Source organism: Grus americana, chromosome 8, assembly GCF_028858705.1.
Source record: "Grus americana isolate bGruAme1 chromosome 8, bGruAme1.mat, whole genome shotgun sequence".
Classification (NCBI taxonomy): domain Eukaryota; kingdom Metazoa; phylum Chordata; class Aves; order Gruiformes; family Gruidae; genus Grus; species Grus americana.
Window position 1 is genome coordinate 33,812,753 of NC_072859.1, and position 27,613 is coordinate 33,840,365.

Here is a 27,613-nt window from a genome sequence, read left to right on the forward strand (position 1 = left end):
GATGATGAGGACTCGAACTCACTTTTGGAAGCCTGTATTACTGCAGGGGAAACACTTGTGGATCCGCAGGCTGAAAAAAGTGAAACCCACTGATCTAAGGCAAAATCTTGGTTCTGAGTAATCTTTAAAGGCTCCTTCCTCTGGGCAGGGACTTTAGGTGATGGTCAGCAGTGTGATACAGTGTGCAATTAGGAGAACCGTGCTTGGAGCCTGATGACTTCTGAAGTAGTAGATTCCTTTGAGCAAGTCATTTTACTTCTGAGGCTGTCTTTTTTTGCTTCTGAAAATGGAAATTATTCTGTTGCTATACTGAAGTGAGCTGAAACATAATTAGTGTTTGGAAGATTCCCAGACAACCTTGATACTAGCAAGAAAAGGCTAAAGCAACGGGCCAAGAAATCCGAATTGTATTTCTCGCTCTGCCACAGATACTCTACTCAGCAATGAGAAAGTCACTTAACCTGTAGTTGTTTTAAGGAGGGATTACAACCAGGGGCTCACAGGGTGCTTCTGCAGGACCACAAGCTTTGTCTTTACTTCCAGTTTTTCTCTATTAGTGGGACCTTGATCGTTCTTTCTGCTTGGGCTTTTTGTTTTTTTTCTTTCTTGATAGAGAGTTTCAGTCAAATCAAGTTGATTATAGTCTTTGCCTTAAGTCTTCTCATTAATAGTACAGGAAAAAGACTTCTAACTTCTCTGGTTTTGGAGAGTTTTAATACTGTAAAATAATGCTTATAGTTTAGCAGAATTAGTAGTACTTAAATTCAAGTGTCAGAAGTGTTTGTCTCAATGTAGACCTATAATGAAGAAAATAGATAAATAGATTTAAAAGACGTATTACTTGGACAGTAGCTCAGTGGTTATGAAACCTGTTCTACGGGTCATAATTACTGCTTAATTCTATGACTGTCTTGCATCAGTCGTAATTTATAATAAAGTATGCCACTCATTTAATAAGACTAGTATGTAATGTGTATATTAATGCAAGTGTTACCACTACACAGCTTAACTTATTTACAGGATAAAAATTGATGGTAGATTTGGCTCGCTTTGACTGAAGCATTAAAACAACATAAAGCCTTGCCTGTGAAAAGTTCTTAGAGGTTTTGGGTTTTTGGGGGTTTCTTTTTCCATTTTCTGTATGCACTCCGCTTTTCTATAGGCACTCAAGGCTTTCCTGAAAATGCTCTCTGCCAATTTTGTTTTCAGTTAGCTCTAGTTCACTTAGTCTTCTGCCCAGAACAGTATATTAACTATTAAGTACGAGCAGAGTGAAGCTGACTTTGTCTGGGAAACAAAGACTGAAGTCTCTTTTTCTTGAAATCACCATAAGTCTAATCCTTTTCAAATTTGATGTATTTATGCCTCAAGCATTTATTTTTTAACAATTGAATTTTAAATCCACGGAATCTCTTCAGTTAGCTTATCATTGTGTTTTCTATATCGGTGCGTAAAGAATTATAAATGGTAAGGTAATCCAATATAGTTTCTTCTCTTTCAAGATCTCTGTGTTAACCGTGGCAGACACAGTAAGAACCTGCTCGCTGGATCAGTGCTATAAGTCGTTTCTGTCTCCTGCCACTAGTGAGACAAAAAGGAAGATGTCCACCTTCGTTAGCAGTATAAAGTCATCTGACAGCCCTACGCAGCATGCAGTGGGATTTCAAAAGACTTTCCAGTTGATACGAAATACCAACAATGGCACAAAACTCCAAGGAAGTAAGTCTCTTCTTGTGCAATCCTGATTATTTCTGAGGCTTGCAAATGTTTTCTTATTTGAAATTCTCGCTTTGACAGAGGCCAAAGGAGTGCAGTATCTTGAATATTAAATAAAATAAAAAAGGAGGGGGGAAGCACACGTTTTTATTAAGTAGCTTTTACTTGATCTGAAATCTGCATGAGTGACTGTTGAATGCAGCCATTCCCTTTTCATTTATTTCTCTTGTTGGCCTCCTTTTCTTTTGAACTATAATATGACATTTCAGGATTGAATTGCCTGATAGCTGAATTATTTCCCAAATGTGTGCAGGGGGGGGGAGTGTCCTTTTAATGAAAATTGCTGTTGCTGCAGGTTCATTGACTTACTGCTAAAAAATACATGTATGGATAATCTGCCTAACTGGAATCCTACGGAAGCGGCCCTTGCTTCTCAGGGAAAAGGTTTTTTTGAGAATACCAATTATGGGTGATATTTTATGGAATGTGAGGTTGGCCTGGCTAAATTTTCCTTCATCTAAGAATATCCTTCTGAATTTTGGTGTATGAATTATGGGCTTTCTCCTTCCCATTCCCCAGATTGGGAGGGTTTTTCTGGGTTTTTTTGTATTGAGGATGTGGTGAAAGATGTGGAAAAGATGGATGTGAAATTGAGTGGCACGTTTCCTTGCCAGGAAGCCGTGGAAAGCAAATTCTTGAAGCTGTGCTCTGAACGTTCATTGGAGTTGAGTAACATTGCCAGTGCTGTGGCAGGGTGGAGAAAGCAGACCGGTCTCTATCGGTTTAGGCAATTTACGTAACACGGATCCCATGGCTTGGTCCTATGCCTGCTCCAGTGAGTGCAAATTCCTCAGTGTCCCGAAGGGCACCAGCTCAGATGCTGTACAGAACAGAAGAAAGTGAAAAAGGAAAGTCCAAGAAGAAAAGTGCTTTGGAAAAACTAAGGAAATGTGCTTCTACTTCGTGTGACTCCTTGGATTTATAAAATGGTGCTTTTGCTATTAAAGGTTCAGCCAACTTCTGAACTTTAGGCTGTAGATGTAGTGAAACATTGATCTGACTGTACACTGCTTAGCTGAAAGATAGGGTTGTCAAGGGCGGGTTTTTACCATCCTCTGGCAAAGTGATGAAAGGGTTGCAACTTTCTAGAAAATAAAAAAATAAAATCCAGTGCTGCTGAAGCTGGCTGGGATAAGATGCATTAGTCATCAGTAGTTATTCCAAGAACATCAGCTGTAAAGTCTTGCTGCATCCTCCTACATATCTTTAATGTTTGGCACTGTTTTTATATTAGGATTAGAAGGTTTGGGCATAGTATTCATTAATGTGAAAACATGTATTTTTACTAGGTTTCATACCAAACAATTATTTTGGGGCACAAGCACAGAAAGTTAAAAGGCAAATGCTTTGGATTTAGGTTTTCTCTAAGCATGAAAGATTTTGAAGACCTAATGTGTATATAGCAAATTTCAGAATTCACAGAGACACACAATAGGTTTGAGAAAAGGATGTTTATAAAACATGTCTCATTTTCTTGTAAATAATCTTTTCATCTTTTTTAAAAAGAAAAATAAACCTAGAAAAAAATATCATTCATTTCACTGGTGATTTTCTAACATCCTGTTCCCGGAGAACAATGCGTGGGTGTGTCAGGGAAGCTATTGAGATACAGCCTTGCTCCCGAATTCACACTGGAAAAATTAGAAGGGAACTTACTGGTATGAGGTGGAAGAATTGTGCTGTTGAACACGTCTGAATTTCCTGCCTCATGCCGGTTCCTATTGCAGTCCTGCTCAGCAGAACCTCATCCCAAAGTGTAAGAAAATGCTCTGCCACCGAGTACCAACGTTCCCTGAAAACTCTAGGTAAATAGATGGGGGGGGGGGGGTCTGTGTGTGTGTGTATATATATATATATATAAAAAAATAAAATTGCAGTGTAGATATATATATTATATACACGCACACGCTATAGATAGCTGCAGTAACGGTACACTGAATGTAAGGGCCTGGTCCTGCTATCAGAAGTGTAGTGTATCGCACAGCGTAGGGTGATCAGCTAATGAGTAGGATGCCCTGTTAGCACTGATCCCTAATGCAGACTTAGGACTGTCATATGTTACTCCTGCTAGCAAAACTTTTGGACTGCAGCATCATGCTGGGTACAGTATATAATAGCTATGCTACAGCCTAGGAAACACGTGAACAATGTTCCTTAAACTACTGTCAAAGCTGTATTAGTACCTGGCTTTGCTTTTTTTCCTAGTTTTAGCTTCTAAAAAAAAAAAAAAAAAAGGCAGAAATTCCCCCCCAGATTAACAGCACCTCTTAACTTGTTTGTATCAAAAGCGAATTCTGGCTGAAATTCTTCTCAAGTCACGATGACAAAATGTACACATCAAAACATTCATACCTATTCAAAAAAACCCACAGCAAACCCACAAAAAACCCAGGTGAGACAACCAAGTTGGTATATAACCAACTAACCTTGTGTACTTCAGACTATATGGTGGTGTGTGTGTGATCCCTACCAGTGCCTTAACTATATGCGTAAAATACTTTTAATACTGAGATGCAATGTGATGAAACAGGATGGTGTGTAAGCAGTGATTTGCATTTACATGTTCAAAGGCTTTGAGGCAGGCTTTTTGCCGAGAACATACTCAGCTTGAAAAACGTGTTTGACTTCATGTGAAACGAGCCGATGAGGAATGGCGGTGTGCCACGTCGCATTTCTCAAGCATTACGCTCTAACCTACACCATACCAAGCCTCAGGTGCCTTTCATCCTGCGGCGTCCTCTGCCTGGAGGACAAAATCGCAGCAGCGTTAATGCAGGCATGAAGGAGGAGTAGTGGGTGGAAAGGTCTCGTACAGGGATTTTGTGTTTCTCGCGTATGCCTGTTGGGGTGTCCGCCATGGGCAAACCTTACTGGAAGGGAGGAAGAGGAGGGCCCCGTGGTCAGCAGCAACAGCGATGCCGAGCTCCCTGCATGCAGCGGCAATGGTTGGGAAAGCACCATGCGCTTTTCGTGTAGGAAATTCCGTCAGATGCTCTCCCCTGGGATGCAGGTCTGCTGCGCCCTGTAGTATTGCAGGACGAGAGAAGAACGGTGGGTCAGGAGATGAAACTTGCAGGTTTTTTTTTCCTTTTGTTAAGCCCTCTCCATGGAGTTAGAGAAGCTTCTGCAGCACGCTGGGCTGGAAGGTGCCTGTGAGGTCTGCTCAGGAGAAACAAGCCACGGTGCTTCTGGGTAGCTGGTAGGCACCGAAGCAAACAGATGTTTGTTAAATGCCGTGAGCGGAAGTTTAAAAACGAAGGATATAATTTGTAAGACTGCAGCATGTTTATCCATTGTAGATTCCTGTGAATCTACGCAAATGAAGCTGTTGGCAGTGTATGGTTGTGGGCAGATGTAAGGGCTCTTGCCACATGACTTTCCTGAGTTAAAAATCTAATGCGCTTTCTGCATATATATGTGTAATTCTTTTTAGATACTGATATGGTCATAATTTACCTCTCGGCTGGGATTACATCGAAAGATTCATCGGAAGATGATAAAAAAGCTACTCTACGTGTCATCAGTGAAGAAAATAGTTTCCTCAATAACTCAGTAATGATTCTTACTTATGCGCTTATGAATGGTGAGAAATGGTTTTGTGTTTCCCGTGGATGAAAATTCCCTTTCATTGTACAGCTAGTTTATTAAGCTCATCCAAATGTAATTCCATGCCTTATTGGGAGCAGTTTGTTAAGGGGTTTTGGCCTCTGTAATCCAGAGGCTGCATCTAGATGTTACCTCTTTGGCGTATAAAACTGTGTGCCACTATATACTGTATATCTCAGTGCAGCTGCTCAGGATATAAAGCATTGTTGCCTAAATTGTCTAGTGGCAACCAGACTGAATTAAATTTGATAACTATTGCAACTGTAAACCTTCCTGACGCTGCCCCTGTTTCCTGGTCCAGCAAAACGAGAGTGTACGTGACTTCTCTTTCAGTCATTAGCCAAGGAGCATGAATGTAACATCAAACGTAATCTGAAGTGCTTTGATAATTTAGGATCAGCTTAAGAGTGAAGTTAAATATGAAGATCATGCACACGGTAGTTTGGCATCCTGTGCTTTTTCCAGCAAAGTATTTTTAATAAGAAGGCTGTATGTCGTATTACTAAAAATTCCTAGCCAAGGAAGCTAATGCTTAAGCTAATGTGTCATTTGACTGTAAATTTAAATACTCATTTAAAACCTAGTATGTACAAAAGTCTTTGATTTGTCTGCAGGAATTGAGCCCAAGACTTATGTAAAATGTGAAACTTTAATGTTTAAGCTAAAGAACAAAGCCTGTTATCTCCAAGGGTGTATAATATGCTCCTGGTCCTTTATGTGGACTAGCCACCAGTGGAGAACAAAGAGCTATCCTGTGGATTTACGGGTCACATAAGTCTTTGTTAGAAGATCTTTGTTTAAAGCAGTGATGTGAACAGCATGTTGAATTTTTGCAATGTGCAACAGTATGTGAGAGGCAATCTTATTAAATTTTGTACTAGCTAATTACTTTTCCAAAAGCCATACTAGTGTTTTAGCACTTTACCTTATTGCTTAAATAAGTGTATTCAGTCCTACAGTACAGTATATGTGTCATTTTGCTTTTATTGTCAGTACTTTGGAGTAAGATACTGAAGCCTTGATGGAAAGTAAGCTGCTTCTATCTCCTTCCTTCTATTTCTTGCATCTCTTTTCAGAGGGAGTGACAGGTTTGAAGGAACTGGCCTTTCTGCGAGACCTGGCAGAGCAGAACTCGGTGAAGTATGGGGTGCCGGACCGAACAACCTTACCTGTGATCAAGGGAAGCATGATGGTCCTAAACCAGCTGAGTAACCTGGAAACTACGGTTGGCCGATTCTATACAAACCTCCCCAACCGAATGATCGATGAGGCAGTCTTCAGTCTGCCTTTCTCAGATGAAATGGGAGATGGTAAGTGCTTACACTGAATTTAGGTATAAAAATGTAAGAGATTAGGTTCCTTATTGCTTACGTATTCCTAAATATACTGTAGTCTTACAGGGTGATGCTTTTAGGTGTGTTCCGAAGACAAATTTAAAATTAGCCTTTCATGCCAGTAGGTTTTTTGTCTGCAGGAGATCTAGTTATAAAAAAAGTGGTAATAAGACATGGAGTAGGTAGATTCAGATTGGATTCTCAGGGGTGAAATTTGTTCTTATACATGCGTATGTATACAGCATCCATAATTTAATTTGTGGAGAGAAATTCTTTGTATTTGAGAGAAGCAATCTTGTCACGTTGAAATGCCAGCCGTGACCGTGCTGCACCATCGCAGGGTTCGTTATTTCAGTACTTCTGTATGTCTTGAGGTCTTACAGGTAGACTCAGGGGATTGCATAGGCCCCCCCAGTGGAAGAGAGAAAAAGTTATTATCGTTTGAGAGCTGTGGATGTGACTTTGAGTCTTCCTTCCAGCTGGAGTTCCCTTTATCCTGTCTTTGCACCCCGAGCAGTGGCTCTTCACAACTCGTTTAGCACCCGTTCCCCGCTGCTAGGCCATAGAGATGGGGACACCGGACATCAGCAAGCAGACCTCTGTAAGAGGCAACCAGCTTAGCAAATGGCACAAAAAGAGATTATTAATTATTAATTATTGTCCAAAGTTTGCTATCTTTAGCTCTTCCTTTAGCTGCAGCACACTTGGTCTGCCCCCAGCGCTGGGCAGAAGAGGAAGCCTGAGCTGGCCGGTGATGGCCCGGCCAGTCTGGAGCGAGGGACTTGCAGAATTTAGTGGAAACCTGGTGACAGTTTTTCCACAGACCGTGAATGCATCCTGAAGAATATCGTAACACAGGAGATGTCTGCAGTCTGATTCTCCCATCAGTTTCTAATTCATGGTGTCGTGGTGGGAAGGTGCATGGATCTTCCCTTTTACCTTGAAATTAGATGCCATGTTAACAAAAACTGTGTGTTCAACTTTATCTGATCTCACTGCTGCATGCAGTATTGGAGAGACTGAAAGTGTAGATTAGTAATAGAGACTTCTGGGAGTGTACCAGCATGTGTATAAGATGATGCACTTGTAGAAAATGCAGAAATTAGTTCAATTTGTGCTCGGGGTCAGCACCAATGGGTGTGATCCTATTTCAGGAGGTAGGGAGCGGGCTCAGGCTGCTCCCCAGTGCTGGCAGAGCTCCCCCGGCTGGACGTAGACCTGGCCGCGGGTCCCACCGCCTGAGCTAATACTCGCTTAAGGATCATCAGTTGTAAGCTGCCGTGCTGCTGCTCCTTTTACCTTTGGGATCTGGTGCCCCTCCTAAAGCTGAGATACACGCTTGGAAGATCAGAGTTGTAGGGTTTACCCCTGCTAGTTCTTGGGCAGCTCACCTGACGTTACAGGGCACTGGAGCAGTGACAGAGAAAAGAGATGTGATCATCACAGTGATGCTAGGAAATACACTGGTGATTCTTATATTGCTTTGACAGTTCAGCAAATTCTATACTACTTCGTTCAAGACTTTGCATACTCTTAGTGTCGGCTAGTACGTAGGAGTAGTTGAGGGTTATGCTAAATAGTTTTCAAGGGCTGCTGAATTTAGGTTGCACGTTTGCCTTGTCTGTTGAGTCCCAAAACAAATTTAAGACTGTTCCTGAGCAAATCACTTCTGAGTCAGAACGCTCGCTACTTTCAGCATTTCCTAACCTCGGTAGATAAGCTGTGTTATTACTCTCTCACAAAGCCATATCCAAGCATAATGGAACATTTGAGCAACAGAAGGATTAGAAATGGTGCAATAGAGGTTTGTCTTACATAAATATCAAAGTGTACTTAAAAGCTTATGCATGCAAATGAATTTTATATTGCTTTGAAGGAAAAGAGTCACTGAGTTTCCAAATAGCACTGGTGTAGAAAGTAAGAGAAATAAGGTATTACCGAGAGTCCTTACCTCAGGCACAAGATGTGTCTCAAACCATTGTGTAATTATGGGTATGATTCCCACTACAAGTAGCCATACTGGGATTTAGTTAAGCAGAGGAGTTTTAATATTCTGAATATGCAATTATAATTCATCCCTATTGTTGCTTTACAAGTATGAATTCTCATCCTCCCTCCTCCCCCTATTTTTTAAATTGCCTTAAATGATGTTAAAGGAAGAAAATACTATCTTGGCTTTTAATGCAAATGTATTTCTTATCTGTAAGGCATCCACTTGTAGACTGACAAAAACCCCAAAACGTTAGTTGTGCTGTGTATTTTAATAAATTGATTAAATGTACCTTAGGTACTATCGGAAACATAGAAATTAACTAATTAAGGAGAGTGGCTAAAACCAGCCAGACATGACCTGCTCAGCTTCCCCGTGGGACTGCCAATTTTCGTTAATATTCCAGCAAGAAATACTATATAAAATTTAACTGCATAACATGTTGAAATGACAAAGTGCATGTTCTGTTTCCTCTGAAAATAATTAACTATATATTATTGCTGATGGTTTTATGTTATGTCTCTTATTCTAAGGCCTGATAATGACTGTAAGTAAACCGTGTTACTTTGGAAACCTGCTGCTAGGGATTGTTGGAGTAGATGTTAATCTCGCATATATCTTGGAAGATGTCACCTATTATCAAGACTCCTTGGGTTCCTACACGTTCCTCATTGATAATAAAGGTAACTTTTTGGCTCTGATAATCTCTTCTAGTCCCGCTGAGGTCATTAACCATCAAAAGGAAACTCTTAATTCTCATGTCTCTGAGTAGTGTATAAATAATGAATGATAATATTTATTAAAAGATTAATTGCGTGTTGTTTGGTTAGTTTTGCCTGAGAGTTGCTGGAGACTGTAGGTGGATTCATGACTTGAAATTTCCGTTCTGGAGTTTTGACGTGGAAATGCTTACTTGCCGTTGAGATTTTCTACCTGTGTAAGAGCCGAGGTTTTCTAGATTTGTAGGGCAAAAGGCAAAACTGCTGCATGTGTGTGTTCAGCTCTTTTCCTCTGATCCCAACTTCTTTTTATTGCTTGGTTCTTCGAGCTGTCTTTCATTGGCAGCTTACCTAGTTCTTCATCTGCAACTTCTTCGATGATAATGTTGCTTGTTCACTGACATTTTTTAAGCTTTTGCAAAAACTGTATTTACTGTATTCTTTTTTTTCCCCTATAAATATTCATCCTGGGCTAATGCATTCAACATGTGGGTTTGTGTCTTTATTTTTTAGGATACACTCTTATGCACCCATCCCTGACCAGGCCCTACCTGCTGTCCGAACCACCCCTCCACACGGATATTATCCACTATGAGAACATTCCTAAATTTGAGCTGGTGCGCCAGAACATCCTTAGGTAAGGAACAGGACATCAGCAAAATCCTTAGGGCACTAGAAGTATTTCTAGGGGAGTTTTAAGAGAATGTAAGGTAAAGTTCCTTTTCCTACAGTACCTGGATACTTGGATTTATTTTTTTTTCCTCCCCCAACAGTTCTGGTTTGGTTTTTCCTCCAACTTTCTTAATTTTATCATTTGGTGTGCTAAGGAGTGGTTTCCATGGCTGATCTGGGGGATACTCTTTCTAATCTCTCTCTTCCATGTCAGGAAAATTTTCCACTATTTGGTCTGGGTTTTTCTTTAGCCTTCGTCTTATCCGAGCACGTGTTTTAACTCGAAGTGTAATGTTACGTGAGTGCATTTTAATTATACATACACCTTTTCATCACGTAAGACAGATAACAGTTAATCTCTTCATTTCTTATGATATTTTTATGAATGTACAGTAGATGGATTTTGCTTAAGCAAAACCTTCGCTTAAGCTTACTCACTGTTTAACAAACTGCTGGATGTTATATCTGCCATTATAGCATTCCCCTGGGCAGCCAGATCATTACGGTTCCTGTGAACTCCTCACTGTCTTGGCACGTAAACAAACTGAGAGAAGTTGGAAAAGAAGCCTACAATGTCAGCTATGCCTGGAAAATGGTAAGGAATAAAAGTGACGCTGTCGCAGGATGGCATAGAGTAAGTTCATATGTTGAAGAGTACGTTAATGTATTGAATATAGCGAAGCATGAAGTATTGTTTTTGGTTTGAATTACTGGGTTTGAATTACTCAGAAACTGCATGAATGGGGGGGGGGTTGTTACAGCAAGGAGCCATTGAAATTACCATTTCAGGTTAGTTATCATGTCATCTTCGGAGATGTGTCTGTGTGGATACGTGCGTGCTCTTTCTTCATGAAGGCACTCATTTCATAAGGCGAATGTAATGTACGGTCACATAGCGATTACACTCGTGCTTTCCCAATGGAAGTAAGTCTATACTGGTCTGGATGTCATACCGCAAGCCAGGTGACACGTAAATACCTACCAGAGACCACATTTGAATACAGTGCTGTGGCAGTGTATTTAGTATTAAGTCATTCTTCTGCTGAATACTGTTGTTATGTTTGGGGCAGAATAGTATGGTCCATTAATTAATATAATTGGGAAAACACCAGCTTCTTGTTCTGATACTATCTTTTTTTCAGAATTGTATCAGTAGCCAGTAATGATGTTTGCTGTAATCTAACACTTTTCTTACAAACATTAGTTATATCAAAGCTTTCATTGAAAGTGAGTACAATGTGTATGCAACAGGCTATATTACCAGTCGTAAGAGCTTTAAGAGAGCTTCTAGCAGCTGTCTTCCTTTCTTCAGTTTAACTTTTGAACTTATCTGAACACTGATCTTAACCCAGGGGTTAAAATGGAATGTAAAGTTAAATATAATCCAGGTGAATTTCGCCGATGCCAGAAATAACTGGCTACTTTTTTGTGCCAACAAACTTAGGGGAGGGTACTTGTGGATCATTTCACAGTATTAAGTTAAATCCAACCTAAAAGATTAAGCTGAGCAGTTTTAAGAGATTAAATCTGTCATTGTGTGACAGAAATTCACATAGGAGGGTGTCTGGAGCTAATTTTCTAATGTTGTAATGCTACCTTAAATATCAAACACCCTTGCAGAGCAGCTGAGCAACTCCAGGTTTTGCTAGTCTGAGGTACTATAGGATACTTAAAATATACCAACCGGTACAGCATGTGACACATGCAGCACACAATTAAGAGTGGTAATGATAAAATCTTATTTTCAAGAGTTAATTTGTCTGTGTTCTTCGTGATGGCAATACCAGTGTGTTTTTATCAACTGTGAACTTGAAGCCTCTCCTCTGTTAATGACCTTTCAAAAAGTATCCACGAAACAGTGTTAGAAATTATTGCGAATTGAGGAATAAAATGAAGGTCTTGATGCAGTCTTTTTTCCTGAAAATGACGCGTTTTTATTTTGTGCATAGACTGTGGAAAAGTATTTTTTTGTAACACTTAGTGGCTGCAATACGTACAGGATAGTTACAGACTGGAATGCGGCTGTATGGAACGGAGTTGCTGTAGTCACGTCTCTACCCTGCACAGAGACCAATATGGCTTGGAAGTTTTCTCTGCACAGTTCTTCTCTCTGTTTTCTGTAGGATCGAGTCCATTTTAGGGTCTTTGAAAAGGAGTTTTCTGTTTTCAGAGAGAGTGGGAATTGTGATCGTTGAGAGTATGGTGAGGTGCAGTGCTGCCTTCCAGCACTGGCTGAGATGAGCAATTAAAGAAAAGAGAATGAATGCTAAATAGAAAATAAGTTCTGTAACACCTCCGCCTTTTTGTTTCAGTTTGACTTGCCCATGTTTTTCAGGTCCAGGACACATCCTTCATTCTGTGTGTCGTGGTAATACAGCCAGAAATACCTGTTAAACAGCTGAAGAATCTCAACACTGTCCCCAGCAGCAAGCTCCTGTATCATCGACTGGATCTGCTGGGCCAGCCGAACGCCTGCCTGCACTTCAAGCAGCTGGCTACCTTAGGTAAAGCTTTCTTGAAGTTCATCTTGACCACCTCGTGCATGTTTCTGTAGAGTGCAGCAGCAGAGAGTAAAACTCTTCTCACAAAACACTGGAAATACTCTCTTCTTGAGAGGCTTTTATTTCCAGGGCTAATTTTCTAATCAGCTGTTACCTTCTTATAGCTCTTCATTGATCGTAGCTACCCTGCTCGATGGTGAGCACTTGCATGGGTGAACGCAGTGGATCTGCTCAACAGAGTACAAGATACATGCACCCTGAGTCTTGCTCGATCCCAGAAAGTGGAGAGGGGAGAGAGCTAGAGATGTCTCGCCAAGCTTAAAACAAAGTTCTGTTCTCTTGGCTGTAAAGCAGCTTATTGACAAATAACATAAGCAGGATGAAGTCCTGGCCAGCCGTGCAGGACTGCTATTCTTTTGACTTTGGATTTATGCAAGTTTTTCACTGCCATAAGCAGTTAATACCATCGATCCATGTGAAGTCAGAAGTTAAATCTGTTGGGGGAAGTGGAGAACTTCAGTGTGTGATGGTTTCCAGACCCTCCTTACCAGCTGAAAAATTCTCAGGTTACTGACACATTCCTGCTCTTGATAAGCTAAACTGGTTCTACTCCACCTGGCTAATTTCAGTAGTCGCTCAAATGTTACTGAAAAGAGGGAGGGTCTAAGGTGTAGTGTCTGGAAAGGATAGAGAACTTAAAACCCGTAATATATCCTAAAAACATAGAGAAGTTTTTTACATAAGCACCATAAGTTGCGAGCTTTCATATTTAAGTATTAATCTTGAGGGTTTTGCTAAAAGCTGTGCTATATTATAAGAAGTTCTGAATGAAGTGCTTTTTTTTGTAGTAGGATTTGAAGGTCTCATGGTGGATCAGTGGCACAGTCGTGATATTTTCTTAACTATATTGCAGTGCCACAAATAGCTAAGTGAGATTAAACTGGAGGAGTTGTGGAGGAACTTGACAAACCTATGGAAGTTGCTTTGCCCAATTGTTTAAAATACAGGACTTTTTTCTTTCTTTAATGTGGTGCATAGTCTCGATTATCTTATGTCCAGAAAGACAAGATATAAATGGAAAATATCCAAAAAACCACAGTACTAAGCTGACAAGTGGAAAAACTTAATGCAAAGCAAAATGCAATCACATCAGAATATTTCGTCTGGGAAGCAGATGAAGGACTATAATAGAAGTTCGTAAGTGATGACTGCAGTACATATGGCTGCTGGATGTATAGTGATGTGTTTTAGAGGAATGTGAATAAAAGCAGAACGCTTCACATACTCCAGTGAAATTTTTCCTCTGGAAACCATTACATACGGGAAAATCGGGTTCCATGGGTCAAATATTCAGAAAAGGCATTATTCTCAACCTTCAGCCCTGCATCATCATCATTTTTCTTTGAAAAAGAAAAGAAACCTGGTATTGCAATTTCTGCACAATGAAAATTTACTTTCTAGTCTGTTCTGAAAATCACCCCAGACAGCAACACACTTACTGGTAAGCTCCCCCTCTGTGCTTGTAATTCTCCATTTGTTCATTATCTGTGACTGAAGGTGCTCATTTTTGTTTTCCTCTGCTGTATCCAACCTAAACATGGACAACAAATTTGTTGTTCTTTAGCACCAAGTCTTTTCTTAAGGGAAAACAGCCTCTGCAATCTTTCGAAAAGTAGTAATTCGGAAGTTGTTTAGACTTTGAGAACAAGGGCACTGAAGTCTACCAAATAACACGTGGAGATCAGATTAAGTGTCCTAACTTTGGGAGGACTTCTGTGTTTTGAAGCAAGAAAGGTAGTTTCTGTGCAACGTAAGCTTTGTCAGTGCCTGGGGAGGCAGGGTGTGCTGGTAAGTGCTCTGGTTTGGGTGGAAAACTTCACGTTTCCTACCCTTGCTCACAGCCCACCCGTGACCTGAAGGAGCTGTGTGCTTTGCATACTGCCGTGTGGGAGTGGAGGAAGAGGTAGAGGATACCCTTTCGTGGTACGAATGTGTTTCCTATGCCATGTGTGCAATTCATTGTCCTTAACTTGCCCATCTTTTGCTATTTTTAGAAAGCCCTACGGTAATGCTCGCTGCGGGCAGCTTCTCTTCTCCATACGAACATCTCAGCCAGCCCGAGACGAAGCGGATGGTGGAGCATTACACAGCGTACCTCAGCGACAACACGCGCCTGATTGCCAATCCTGGCCTTAAGGTACGTCCTCGGGGCTGACCAGACCCTGGTTTCCTGAAACGTTGATCTCCGGATGCTCGTAGGGTTCTGGAGCGGTGGCTGGGAGTGGTACCCCCGTGCCTGGGGAGGTGGCCGTGGGCTTCAAGGCCCAGAAGAGCGGAGAGAGGAGGGAGAGGGCTTCTTCCCCAAGACGGGGGAGGAGAAAGTCGATAGGCAGCTATTGAAATGAACACTAGCAAAATTAAAGCCGCAGTAAATTCTTAGCGGAGATGCCTTTGTGTTCTTAAGCATATAAATGAGAAAGTTCTATTTTGTGTGCAAGCGGAGCGCTATTTGTATTTACGTGAAGTAAAGAAGCAAACACTAAAAACCGCAGAGATAACGACAACAATATTTCATTATAATCTTTTCCTTTGCTTGGAATGTGCCAGATCCGTCTGGTGTGAGAAGACTTTAAACAAGTAATTGAGTTTAGATGATCTCCGATCGCTCTTTAGGAAACCCCGCGAGCAGCTTATTATCTTTTCGTGCGAGCCTTAGAGGAACCCTGCTAGGTCCGCCTTTGTTTTGCAGTTCTCTGTCAGAAATGAAGTAATGGCTACCAGTCACGTCACAGATGAATGGATGACACAAATGGAAATGAGTAGCCTGAACAGTTATATTGTGCGCCGTTACATAGCAACCCCCAATGGGGTGCTCCGAATTTACCCCGGTTCCCTCATGGACAAAGCATTTGATCCCACCAGGAGACAATGGTGAGTTTTTAGGGTCCTGTTATCAAAGCTTTGGATAATCTGGGAGGGCAATAAGGAAAATATTTGGTATCGATTTCATAGTCTGGGGATTTTTATGGCCAGCTAGAAACTATTAGAAATGTTTTCATCGTGGGTAAAAGGCTCAGTGCTTGAATACAGCTAGTTTAAAACCTTTATTGGTTCTGATTTCAACCCTTTTTATTTTAAGTGATAGTTTGTGTTTCATATCCCTGCTATGGCAGATGGGAATATAAATATTCAGAAAATGAGCATCCCCTTTAGGGATTAGCTAATTCGGGAGTGTTTTCAACTCCCTGTGCCATTTTTGGTTGTTAATATTTTAGTCTGTTTGTTTGTTTACAGCAGATTTCCTTGCTAATTTTGAGTAGGAATTTCTGGCTCCACTGTGCGCTATTAATTATGCACTAGCATCTGATTCGGGAAAATATTTGTATACATTACAAATGAGAGCCTGAGACATGAGAGCGCTCTGGAGTGTGTTTTGACGTGTGTGCTCTGTTGAAAGGAGCCAGCCAGGTGCTGCGACGCTGGGAAAGGCACGAGCCAGCGCCGCGTCCCAACCCTCTCCGGGGAAGGTTCGGAATTGCTCCTGGCCTTGGCCATGCTGTAGCTCTCCTGACCTGTATTTTCACTGAAAAAAATCATTACCACAGCTACTGATTAGCTTTTCTTCAGGTTTTCTTCCTTTTTGTCGTCATTTATGTTTTTGCTGACAGATAAGATGATGGAATTTTGCTCTTTTATTTTGTAGTGAGATAAACAAGGTGCATTCATGTTGTAAATGAACTGAATGCACTTTTACAATCCCTTGCCTCCATTTAAAAAGCTCTGAAATTATTTTCATTACTGGTTGGGTTTTTTTGCTTTTACACTTCACTGATTTTCTCAAACCATGGTATTAAAAAAACCTCCACGTACAACACGCCACAGTGTCTTGGTTTTGATATAAAGCCAAACGGCTGTGTTTTGGAAATAAGATGCAAGTAAAGCACGAGTAATAAAGTAGAATCGAGTCACTCTCACAGTGCAGTCGTGGGTTAGCATTCTGGGGTGGGGGAAAGCAAAGTAATAGATTTTTCGTACACAAAAGTGTTTTCCAACAGTTGGAATGTTTTATAAACTTTCTTATGACAGTAGGAAGATATTTGACATGATTGTGGCTCATTTTATGTTGACAGTAAAAGAGATTGTAGTTTGTAATCACTTTCTGACATCTTTCCAGATTTTCGTGTGTGAATTCTGCCTCTAGGTCGTCCGTTCTCCCGTGTTTGCAACATAATGATTTTGCCAGTGTTTGCTTTGAGTTTGAGACTCCGCTGGCACTGAGTCATATGTTGCTCTCGGGGAAAAATGTCTACAGTGACATTAAATGTATTCTATGCAGAAGTAAACTGAGCTTTTTTAATGCAGTTGTATGTACTGAGGAACCGTTTCCTGAGCAAATCTGGTTCAGGTCTGGATCCTGATCACACTTAGGTACTTGTTTAATATTAAGAAATGTTAATTTGGTAGCACATTGTTCACGGTGAGCAGAATGCAACGTTTGTGTTTCTGCAAAATCAAGGATACTGTCTTAAAGTGTACAGTAACCCTTTTTCACTAATTCTGGGTGTTTCTTCTGGCTGCCCTTAGGTACTTGCATGCAGTGGCTAATCCAGGACTAATTACCTTTACTGGTCCCTACTTAGATGTTGGAGGGGCAGGCTACGTGGTTACCATCAGCCACACGGTCCATTCTTCCAGGTAAGTTGGGGTTTGAGGTTTGCGTCAAGCAAGAATGCTCTCATTTACCAAGATGTGCTTTGGGTAGGAGAGGAATATGCCGAGCGACTCCTCCGTGTTCAAGAACTGAAAGCCAAAGCTGTTTTTAAAGTGCTTTGGATGAAATGTAATACAACCTTGTATAGATTCAGTGGAAATAGCGTATTGAAATACTGTGAAAAATCCATGTTCTGTGAATTTTGTGTTTATATATTTTTATGTATAAAGTTTATATTCTGTAGCTTTATTAATAGACGAATAATAACAGCATATGGAAAAAAAGATTGATCGGTGAGAACGTGCTCCTGGAGGAGCGTGAGATGAGATGTCGTGTATGCAAGACAAGGACCTAGGAGGAGGAGAGGGGTCGCTTTCAGAAGGCAGCTTGGGATACGTTCCCTCGCTGCCGGCAGTCAGACGCGTTTTCATCAGGACAGCTAATCTCTATGTTTCCTGAGGTTACTCACACTTCCACTTCTGAAGTTGTATGTACCAGGGTGATGTTTGGGAGTAAGAGGTGAAAGCAGATGTACGGAGCTGCAAATGGAGGTCAGTTGTAATGAAGGCTCTGCCCGTACTCCAGGAATCGGGGGAGCTCCTGCCTGGGCTGTTTAAATTTGGCATTTCTGGACAGGGGCTTTCAGGAGTAGGAGGAACTTGAGGAGAAGCCTGTAAACCTTCAGCTGCCCTTACAAGATCACAGAAGACAAATCAGAGTGGAAACAGTAGCCCGTGCCTTTGGATCAAACCCAAAATGAACATCATAGCCATATAGGAAGAAGCATTTTCTTTATTAATTATTCTTCTGCGGCTTAAAAAAAGGAAAGGGGAAATTCTAATGTATCTTCATTTGAAGTTGATGAAGAGAATCTCGGTGTTTCCTTTATTCTTAGTACAGTTAACATTACAACCAGGAGAAGTGGAGTCAGGTTCTCTAGGAACATCTTGTACCAGAACGACCCTTTTCCTTGAGGACCAGACTATTTTTTGTTCCCGCTCCCTCCTGGCCAGGCCCCAGCCTAGGGCTGAGGTCTGGTTTAAGATGTAGGCTGTTTAAAGGAGGTCGCCGTATAGAATAGGTACTAAACCTTTGTAGCATAAGCTCTCCCAAGTTTCAGAAACAGTTACTCGTTTTGTTTTTTACATGGAGCCTCTTCCAAGGTGTTCACTGAGCGTGTGGCATCTGCTCACGCTCCATGTAAAACCCCGCCAGTACAAAGGTAACTTCTGACGTTGTGTTGGCAAATACAGATCGCAGAGCCAGCAGAGCTCGGGACGTGGCTTTGCTGCTCTCCTCAGGGACATCTCCGCATGGTTTGGGATTTCCCACCACAGGACATCTGCCTGTCTTTTTTGGCAGGAATATTACCAGGCCTAATGCCTGCCTGGTGCTTCTAACGGAGGAACTTACTCAAGGGAAGTAAGCACTTTTGTAAGAAGACAAGTGCAATTCATCAAAATTCTCATTTTTATCTAGCAAGCGATGGTTCGGTTAGCTTTAAGAACTTAAAGCTCGTGTGGGTTATTAGAACATGATTAAAGAACGGTTAAACAAAGTTTGGCAGATGTGAGTGTGATTCCTGGGTAAATATGACCTCTAAAGCTTACAGTCACATGCGGTTATAATCCCCAAAGAGAAAAAAGAAAAAACCGGAGAGGTGGGGGAGGATTCAGTGGAGTCAGCAGCCATCCTTCTGTTAGAAACTGCCCTGTGGCTTTAAATAACAACCTTAGTTTATCTGGAACTGATGCTTTCCTCTTGTTCCCATTTTATGTATATCTTTCTTCTTTTTTTTTGGTGGCTGGGAATAGAAGAATCATGCAAGAAGTTATTTAATACAGCTTGCATTGGCAAACCAGAAGGATTTAATGCTTAAAAACGAGGCTAAAATATTTACGGCATTCCTAATGGCTTTTTGTCTGTTAGGACGGAGCAGTAACTTCATAGCTTGACGCCTTGTCCCACACAGTTAAACGTGTCTGTGCTGCTTCACTGTCATCCTTTTTTCCCCTTCCTTCTCCCTGGAATGGGTAACGTGAAAAATAAATTAAATGCAGGTTTTTAGAATACGTGTTTATAAATCTACAAATTAGATGTGACCACATCTTCACTGTACCTCTTTAAAAGCCAACAAACTTCAGTCCAGTAAACAGAGTTGGTTTTATATGGATAAGGGCTTGCCAGCAGCCTCTGCTTTGAGTAGTCCAGCTGTGCCATTCAGTATCTTGTTTTTCTAAATGTTTTTATTCCTGTCTTCAGAGATAAAGTTACTTAGAAAAGTAAATTCTAATTTAGATGGAGGCGTGACAGAGAGTCCCTTGTCATTCGGTCCAACCTCAGGCTACTGCACACCACTGCATCATATAATCATTTTCATAACCCGCCCTAACAAGTATTATTTTCCTCTATTATTATATTAGAAGGCTTTTGTTCCAGAACCTCCCTGCTCTAGATGCCCGGTTGCCCAGTGGGGATTCACGCCTCCGTTCAAGTGCTTTGATTCAGGAGGTCTTGACTATCTGCATGTTTCTCCTGAGGGGAAGGTGGGAATTTGTCAGGACAGGAAGTTTTGGAAAAATAACAACATAAATAGAATATAATTTCAATTTGGAGCTTTCAGCATCCAGATGTGCTGAGCCAAATGTCGGGACTGGGCTTTTGCCAGGAGAGCTCTTGCAATTGCTTCATTGATGGCGAGGAAAGTTGAAGCAATATGACTGAGCAAAAGTAGTGCTTTTTTACCTTTATAGAGCTGTAAGAAAATACATCAAAGACTGACAAACCAGTCTCGGGCTGACGTATGAAACATACCAGTTGCTAAGGCAACTGTGTGTATTCCCGAACTGGTGTATAAAAATAGGAACACAAGCGCATTTTCAGGAATATTGCAATTCACTGCTGGTGAGCATCCACAGAGACTCCAGGTTCTGCCCTTTCCCTAAATGTTGCCCTGCGCTGGGGAACAGCACTGAATCAGAACACTTGTGGGGTGATAGGGCTTTAAATGTCACCTGGCACTGCGGAGGCAGGGGCGGCAGTGTCAGGTTGACGGGAATAACGCCTGTTTCATTCCAGCTAGCACGGATAACTGGCCTGTTAGGGGGATGTGATTTGAAGCACTTAACACAGCCCTCATTAACCAGCGCCTAAATAAATACCCCCAGTTGCCCAGTGCAAGGTAACCTCGTTCATTCTGTACCTTGGCCAGCTTTTTTTTTCTGGCTGACATTCAGAATCGCTCCTGCGCTTTGGAATTTCAGGGATTTAGCAAAATGTCTATGGCAGCTTCATATTCAGGTCCCAACGCTGGGGGCTGAGCGAGAGGAGCTCAGAATGTAACACACACACACCCCCCCCCCCCCCCCCAGGGCGGTGGGGGTTCGAGTGCTGGAGATGCAGGGGCTGTGTTCTGCCTTCATTCGTGCGGGTGGGGAATTTTTAATCCTAATTTATGTCGCTAAATATTAAACGTCTGTAGGTGGTAGGGGTGTATGTAAGAGAAGAGCCTGCAGGGAGGAGGGTCGGTTCCTGGGTGTGATCCAGCCCTTGCTGGGTGTCTCCTGTCTCCCCCATGTTCTGGTTGTACGAGGTGCAATTTAAGTGAAGACATGTCAGGATTTGCGGCAAATTTGCGCTGTTTAAGACACTGTTTGCTCCATTTACAGCTGCTGTAACCGTTCGTTTAAACACAAACAGGGTGAGCTGAGCTTCAGCGTGGAGGTGTGGATTTGGGCTGGTCATTCACATGCCAGGGAAGCCAGTCCCCTTTTCAAGTAGGGAACTGAGTAATTAAAACATTAATTATTAATACAGCCATGAAAGCCTTTTTCCCTTTTTTCCTCCCCTCTTTGCAGTGCACAGATGTCTTCAGGACATTCGGTGGCAGTAATGGGCATTGACTTCACCCTGCGATACTTCTACAAAGTTCTCATGGACCTACTGCCAGTTTGTAACCAAGACGGAGGAAACAAAATAAGGTAAGCCCTTCCTTCTGGGAAATAAATACCTAAAGCCTTTATTTTCCCTTTAACCAGAATACCCAGAGGTACATTCCAACTTAACTTATTCTAGGATTCTGTTACTTTCACTGTGTGTTCTCCGATTTCCACTAAAATTTGTGCTTGTTCTTCTCATAAAGATGATGGGGCCTTTTCTGTTACTCACCAGCTAAGTAAACAGTCTGCAGGAATACAAAAATGGAAGATAACTGATTTTATTTTTGGTTATATTTAGACTTCACTGCAATCCTGGGCAAAACCCCCATTCTTTCTTAAACGAACACACTTCCCATTCTCTTCTGTTTGTTTTCATTTTACCTATTCAGTTACTGTGAGCATGAAAGAAAGATGTATTATCTCTAGTTATTTTAACTGTGATCATTAAAATATATTTTTGTTATATTTTTCTCAGAAATACATAGCACAGCACTAGTCAGAAGAAATCTGATTTAATCTGGAGTATCTAATTTTATTTAGACCTATGTGTATCTTAATTGTTCTTCTTTGCTTTACCCTTTTTTGAAAAATCACATGGGGGAGGTGGGGGTAGACTCTGGTTTGGATCTGGAGTAACTTGATAACATGGTTTGGGCATTGTTGGTGTTTCTTTGTTTTTAAGCCTTAAATTTGGGAAGGGAAGTGGTTTTCTGTCATCCTCCCAGTTCTTTTCTGGTTTGGTTTGGGTATATTTTTTTTGTATATTTTATGGTGTATAAAAAAAAAAATAATCGGGATTTCCGGTTTGGCATTCCTTCCCCTCCAGTTAAAAGCTATTAATAATCAGCGGGGTCAGAAGCTTTATTCTGTTTCTACGTTCCTTAAATGAGGAATTTCAAGCCTATTGTTAAATGCTTGGTCAGACCGTTCTAATGTAGAAGCCAGATCTAATGCTTGCAGCCTCTGCGTAAATGCACGCAGGTACTAAGAGACAACTATTCCAGCTCTCTGGCAGGCAGTTGGGGCTTTTTAATGTATCTCTACCAAGCTTTTTCTCTCTGCAGTCATTCTGGGGCTATCACAAGCATACTCGTTCTCCTGTTCCCTATAGCCTCTTTCAGAAAAGAGAGAAAATGCAACACAACACAAATTTCTGATGCAAAACCCGAACAGTTTGAGGCAGTAAAAAAAAAATAATAAATCCAACTACAAGTTTTCCTGACTCCTTTGTATACGTAAATCATACAGTCCCATCCATCCTGCGCTGATTGCTTTAAATTATAGCTGCTCTCTCCCTCCGGGAGGCGATGGAGGTAGAGCTTTACATTGCAGACTTCCATGGGAATCGCAGACTTTAAAGCCGCCCAAAGTGTCCATTGGCCCCAGGCAGGAGGCCGGGGCAGCTGTGGGGCCCAGCCGAAGCCCCGCTGTGCCGGGGGACGTGGCTGCCACCCCGCTGAGCTCTTCGGGAGCGTTGAGCGGCCGCATTAACCTCCTCCCATCTCCCTTCTGCGGCCACCGATTCTCTTGATCTTGATGCCGGCTGGGCCGTCCCCGGTGCCGCTTGCTCCTCCGCCTTCTCCAGCACGGCTGTCTGCGGCTATGGAAACGGGAGATGCCGAAAACATTAGGGATTAAAACCTCGCAGCACACTGGTTTCTAGATAGGGGCGCCGATCCGACATAATTTCCCTGAGATCACACGGGAAACTAATGGGAAGAGCTGAAAAGGGAGAGGGAGGGCTGGGAATGAAACAGGAGTGATCTATCTCCCCATTAAAATTGAATTCTAAGGCAGGGGGTCATTAAAGGAGAGTGTGAAATCTCTGTTTAATTGGCAGCATAGTAGATTAATAAACTCTTAAAGCTTTCCAAGTTCGTTATGCTTCATTTATTTCTGGATCTTCCTCGATCAGACCAGACAGCGCACTGATCGTTTTCCTTTCTGTCTCTAATTGGTTCCATTTTCAGGTCCCTGATGGTCCAGGCTTGCTGTAACAGTAATGGATTTAAAAGCTTATGGAAAATACCCGATATATTCTTTGCAACCATTTTGCAGTGAATTTGTTTAATGGCCTTGTTATTTTAATAAATGGAAGCCTTTAAAAATTCTTCCTCTGGCTGTAAATTTAAGGTCATGTTTTATTTCCCTGTATTTCTCGAGAGCCCGCGGAGGTCTGATGGGAAGCTCTCCGCTTTGTTTGTTGTGGGCAGGTGCTTTATCATGGAGGACAGAGGGTACCTCGTGGCACACCCGACCCTGATCGACCCCAAAGGACACGCGCCGGTGGAGCAGCAGCACATCACGCACAAGGTCCGGCTCCTTTTTTTCCTCAGTTTATTCCTACTTTTTCTAATTGCTGAGGTGGTAAGGACTGTAGAGAAGCTGCTGTTTGTGTCCAATTTAAAAGGCATAAAATCCTCCGTTTTTCACTTAGGAGCCTTTGGTAGCAAATGACATTCTGAACCACCCAAACTTCGTCAAGAAAAACCTCTGCAACAGCTTCAGTGACAGAACAGTTCAGCGGTTTTATAAATTTAATACCAGCTTAGTGGTGAGTGTGTTTTTTCTGTTTTGTTTTGCTTTTGAATGTACTTTGGTTGGGTTGGGTTTCTTTTGGTGGAAACGCGACTTCTTGCCAGGATCAGCAGACGAGGCCTGAAGCCAGCCTTCCGTGTGGATTGGCCTCCGTTTGCCCTCTCCAGCACAACATCGGTGATCTGGACTGCGCAAACTGCGCTCGCACGAGGAGTCACTTGACAAACAAGGGATTATGGATGGGATCGCGGGCCAACTGTGGTTGACGTCTGCAAAATCTCATCCAGCATCATGAAAATAAGTTCTCGGTCGCTGGGTGAGGAGTTTCCAGTAGCAGTTGGGATTTTTTTGCTTTGGATCCTCTCCTGATCTCTGGCTTCCAATGCTGACCAGTGATATGGGCAGGAAGGGTCTCCAATAACTTATCTTTTAGCTGGGCGACCCAATAAATGCATTTACTGGTGCAAGTTGTGCAAGCATTTGCAGAGTATCGTTGTCACACTGCAGTCTTTGGAGATGCGAACGCTCTGCAGTCCCCGCGGGTCGTTTGTGAGCGTCCTCTGGTGCCGAGAGGTCTGAGCCAGGGGCTCGCTGTCGTCTCTCGCTGTGCCGTGGATGCCGATCGCAGCGCCATAGATCCATCCTTGCAAGATCACTGCAGAATTATTCAAAAGATGTTAAGCTCTGTGGGAGAAGCTGCTCTTTAAGTAATACTTTTCAATTATTACTAGGAGGAGAAGGTGGGAAATGAGCATCAAAAATACTTGAAAGTTATGTCAGAATACGTTGATTTATGTCAGGTAGGCTTAAACATTTTTCCCACACTTGAAATGCAAAAGGGAAAGTGTATTACTCTAGAGGAAATTGTGTAGGACAGAGTAAAAACTCAAGACTGCGGCATGCAAATAGGAATCAGGAATGAGTCTGCCTACCAAATAGATCGCAGCTGTACAGTGCTGTGATGTATTTTTTATAGTACGTGTGCCAGGAAGTTTTCGACAAGTCGTGATGGTGCCTCCCGTCAGAGCGGAGCCTCTCGCGGAGGTCACCGCTGGCTGGCACGATGGGGACGGGTCGGTGTGCGATGCGGAGGGGTGAGGTGTCACCTGCTGTCGGCGGGATATCGGACTCAATGCTGCTGCCACGTCTCATAATCTTTACAAGCTAAGCGTATTTCTTCCTATTTTTCCACCCAGCAGTAGCTTGGAAGATGTGCAAAACTCTACAAGTTGATCAACAATTTTATAAACCTCTTTCTTTATGAAGGTGGCGCTCCCATGCATTTGTGTTCCCTCAGCTCAGTAGGTTTCCTTGGAAGGGGGAAAGTCTTCAACTCCCTAAAACCCAGGTTTCTTGCTACAGTGGTAACACGACTTCTTTTTTCCTAGGGTGATCTGACAAACCTTGTGCACGGCAGTCACTGCTCCAAGTACAGGCTGACGAGAATCCCAGGCACCAACGCCTTCGTGGGAATCGTCAACGAGACCTGCGACTCGCTCGCTTTCTGTGCCTGCAGTATGGTGGACAGGCTCTGCCTCAACTGCCACAGGTGAGCAGGAGCTGGGAAGTGAACGGGCCGGTCCAGGTTTTTACTTCTTCCCCCTTTCTTAATTTGAATTTTGTAAAAATACGCTTATTTTATAAGCTAAATGAAAACATGTATTGCAAAACTGAAGTGAAAAAACCCCTTACTTTACCTACGCTGTCTGTAAGGGGCACGGTGACTTGGCATACCTGTGATCCTTTGCCATGTTGCCAGTGTGGTAAAACACAGGGTAGTTTGTTCCGACACGATTTTTTGCTTTGGGTGGACAATGTTAAACACCGTGACAGATTGAGTTTCTCGGGGCGGTTATCTGTGGATCAGGCCCTTTGTGCTGGCACGTTAATACCTGTGATTTTCTGTGGATTGCTGTAGTTTTTCATCGAGGGCGTCCAGGTGCTTGCAGAAGATTTTGCCCGCACCAGCATCATTACGTGTTTGTTGCACGGGCGAGAAGGATCCTTACGTCTAGGCTCGAGACTTGTCCAGGGGCTCATCTGCTTTTTAAATTTCAGAGGTGGTAACAGATGAGAGAGGCTTTGTTATTACATTGTCCTCAGTCCCAGTGCAGAATAGAGTGATCCCTGTGTGCCTGGGGAAGGAGAAAGGTCGCCAAACAGCCTTCTCCGTGGTGAACTGCTGTTCCGGAGCTGCGCTGGGGGGTTAAAATCATGGTGCGATGTCTGATGCGTTTTCTGTGTGTTTTCTGCCCCTGAAGAATGGAACAGAACGAATGTGAGTGCCCTTGCGAGTGCCCTCTGGAGGTAAATGAATGTACCGGCAACCTCACCAACGCCGAAAGCAGGTGAGAACCAACCGCCTCGGCTGGAACTGTGTGTGACAGGCGTTCATGAATGAAATTACTTTTTGTTCACGCTAACTCAGTGTGACACAGGCTAGAATAGACAATATTTTTAGTACAATTAAGCAGACGATATGTAACAGGTAAAAATGATGTTTTTCACTGATTGTGCTTCAACTACTCTTGTAATACAAGGCTTTACTTTTTGCCCCCATATAGGAATCCGAGTTGTGAAGTTCATCAGGAGCCGATGACCTTCACAGCGATCGATCCCAGCCTCCAGGACGCTCTCCCACAGTGTATTAACACTCAGTGCAATCAGAGGACAGAGAGCGGGTAAAGTGGCGTTCTCCATCCCTCAAAATATACTGTCGTCTTGAAATAATTAAGTGAAAATAGCTCTTCCTTACATGTTTTAAAGAAAAAAAAAAAAGGGGGGGGGGGGAGTATGATGCCAGAATGAGATATTATCGGACACGCTGATGATGACATTATGCTGCAGCGCAGAGAGAAGACCTCTGTATTCGCGTTTGAGCCACGTAACACCATTAATAGCAAACAAGTGGCTTTGCTGTCGCACTCTGTGACTCAGAACCGAGAGCTGTGCAAGCGCAAGGTTTGCTGTTGAAAGGATGACAAGTTCTTCCTTTTAGCAAAATGGAGAGCGCTGCTGTGTTTGTCCGGAGGAGTGTGTGGACTAAAGCGTTCGCAGAAAGCAGACAGTACTTTGCGGCAGTGACTTTGGAGCAGGTTAGAGACGGTAGCTGCCCGTCAGCGTCTGGTTTCCTGCTTCTCTGTTCTACTCCTGCCATGACGTAGAGAAGCTTGAGGGCTTATTTTTTTTGCTAGTTATGAGCGGCCTCCGGGGAACTGAGATTGCTGGAACAGATCGTGCTCTGACCAGACTTTCCAAATCCTTTCTTCCGTCTGCCAAAGGATTGCAGAAAAAGGGTGGAACTGTAGTCAGGCTTCACCGTGCTGAGAAAGGCCTTGTTGGAGGAGTTACAAGTAGGAAGTTCTCCCTTTGCTCAGGCTGAATGATGGAGATAAAACCCAAAGCAAACAGACTTGGAAGATGCACGCTGGAGATGCAGCTTCCCAGTATAACTTCCCTTGTGGTACTTGAACATTTTAATGAGAAGTTTTTTGGGGCCAAACGTTACATACGTGAGGGTTTACGGATGATTTTGGCCTCCCTCTGTCTCACAATTCTAAGATAGACTGAGCTGTGCCAAAGGAGAAGTGTTGAAAGTAAATACGGTCTTCTTTCGGTTTTGCTTTCCAGGGATTGCTTTGGCGTGTTGGACTGCGAGTGGTGTATGGTAGACAGTGACGGGAAGACCCATCTGGATAAGTCCTATTGCGCCCCTCAGAAGGAATGCTTCGGTGGCATTGTGGGAGCGAAGAGCCCGTACGTGGATGACCTGGGAGCTATAGGTAACTGCCTTTCTGAACAGATGCTGCGTTTCACTGTTTGCATTCA

The 27,613-nt window shown here is 42.5% G+C and overlaps 1 protein-coding gene across 1 annotated transcript in view; it reads left to right on the forward strand.

Moving 5' to 3' along the window:
- Nucleotides 1–27,613, forward strand: part of CACHD1 (cache domain containing 1) — a 112,070-nt gene that overhangs the window by 75,872 nt on the left and 8,585 nt on the right. The window contains exons 7-23 of the mRNA XM_054834029.1: nt 1,503–1,719; nt 5,210–5,359; nt 6,459–6,692; nt 9,240–9,389; nt 9,939–10,062; nt 10,575–10,692; nt 12,433–12,601; nt 14,653–14,795; nt 15,348–15,529; nt 17,183–17,293; nt 21,167–21,289; nt 23,461–23,560; nt 23,685–23,801; nt 25,174–25,334; nt 26,047–26,133; nt 26,350–26,466; nt 27,416–27,567. Of these exons, the coding sequence (XP_054690004.1) occupies nt 1,503–1,719; nt 5,210–5,359; nt 6,459–6,692; nt 9,240–9,389; nt 9,939–10,062; nt 10,575–10,692; nt 12,433–12,601; nt 14,653–14,795; nt 15,348–15,529; nt 17,183–17,293; nt 21,167–21,289; nt 23,461–23,560; nt 23,685–23,801; nt 25,174–25,334; nt 26,047–26,133; nt 26,350–26,466; nt 27,416–27,567 (2,455 nt within the window). The remainder of the gene's footprint in view (nt 1–1,502; nt 1,720–5,209; nt 5,360–6,458; nt 6,693–9,239; nt 9,390–9,938; nt 10,063–10,574; nt 10,693–12,432; nt 12,602–14,652; nt 14,796–15,347; nt 15,530–17,182; nt 17,294–21,166; nt 21,290–23,460; nt 23,561–23,684; nt 23,802–25,173; nt 25,335–26,046; nt 26,134–26,349; nt 26,467–27,415; nt 27,568–27,613) is intronic.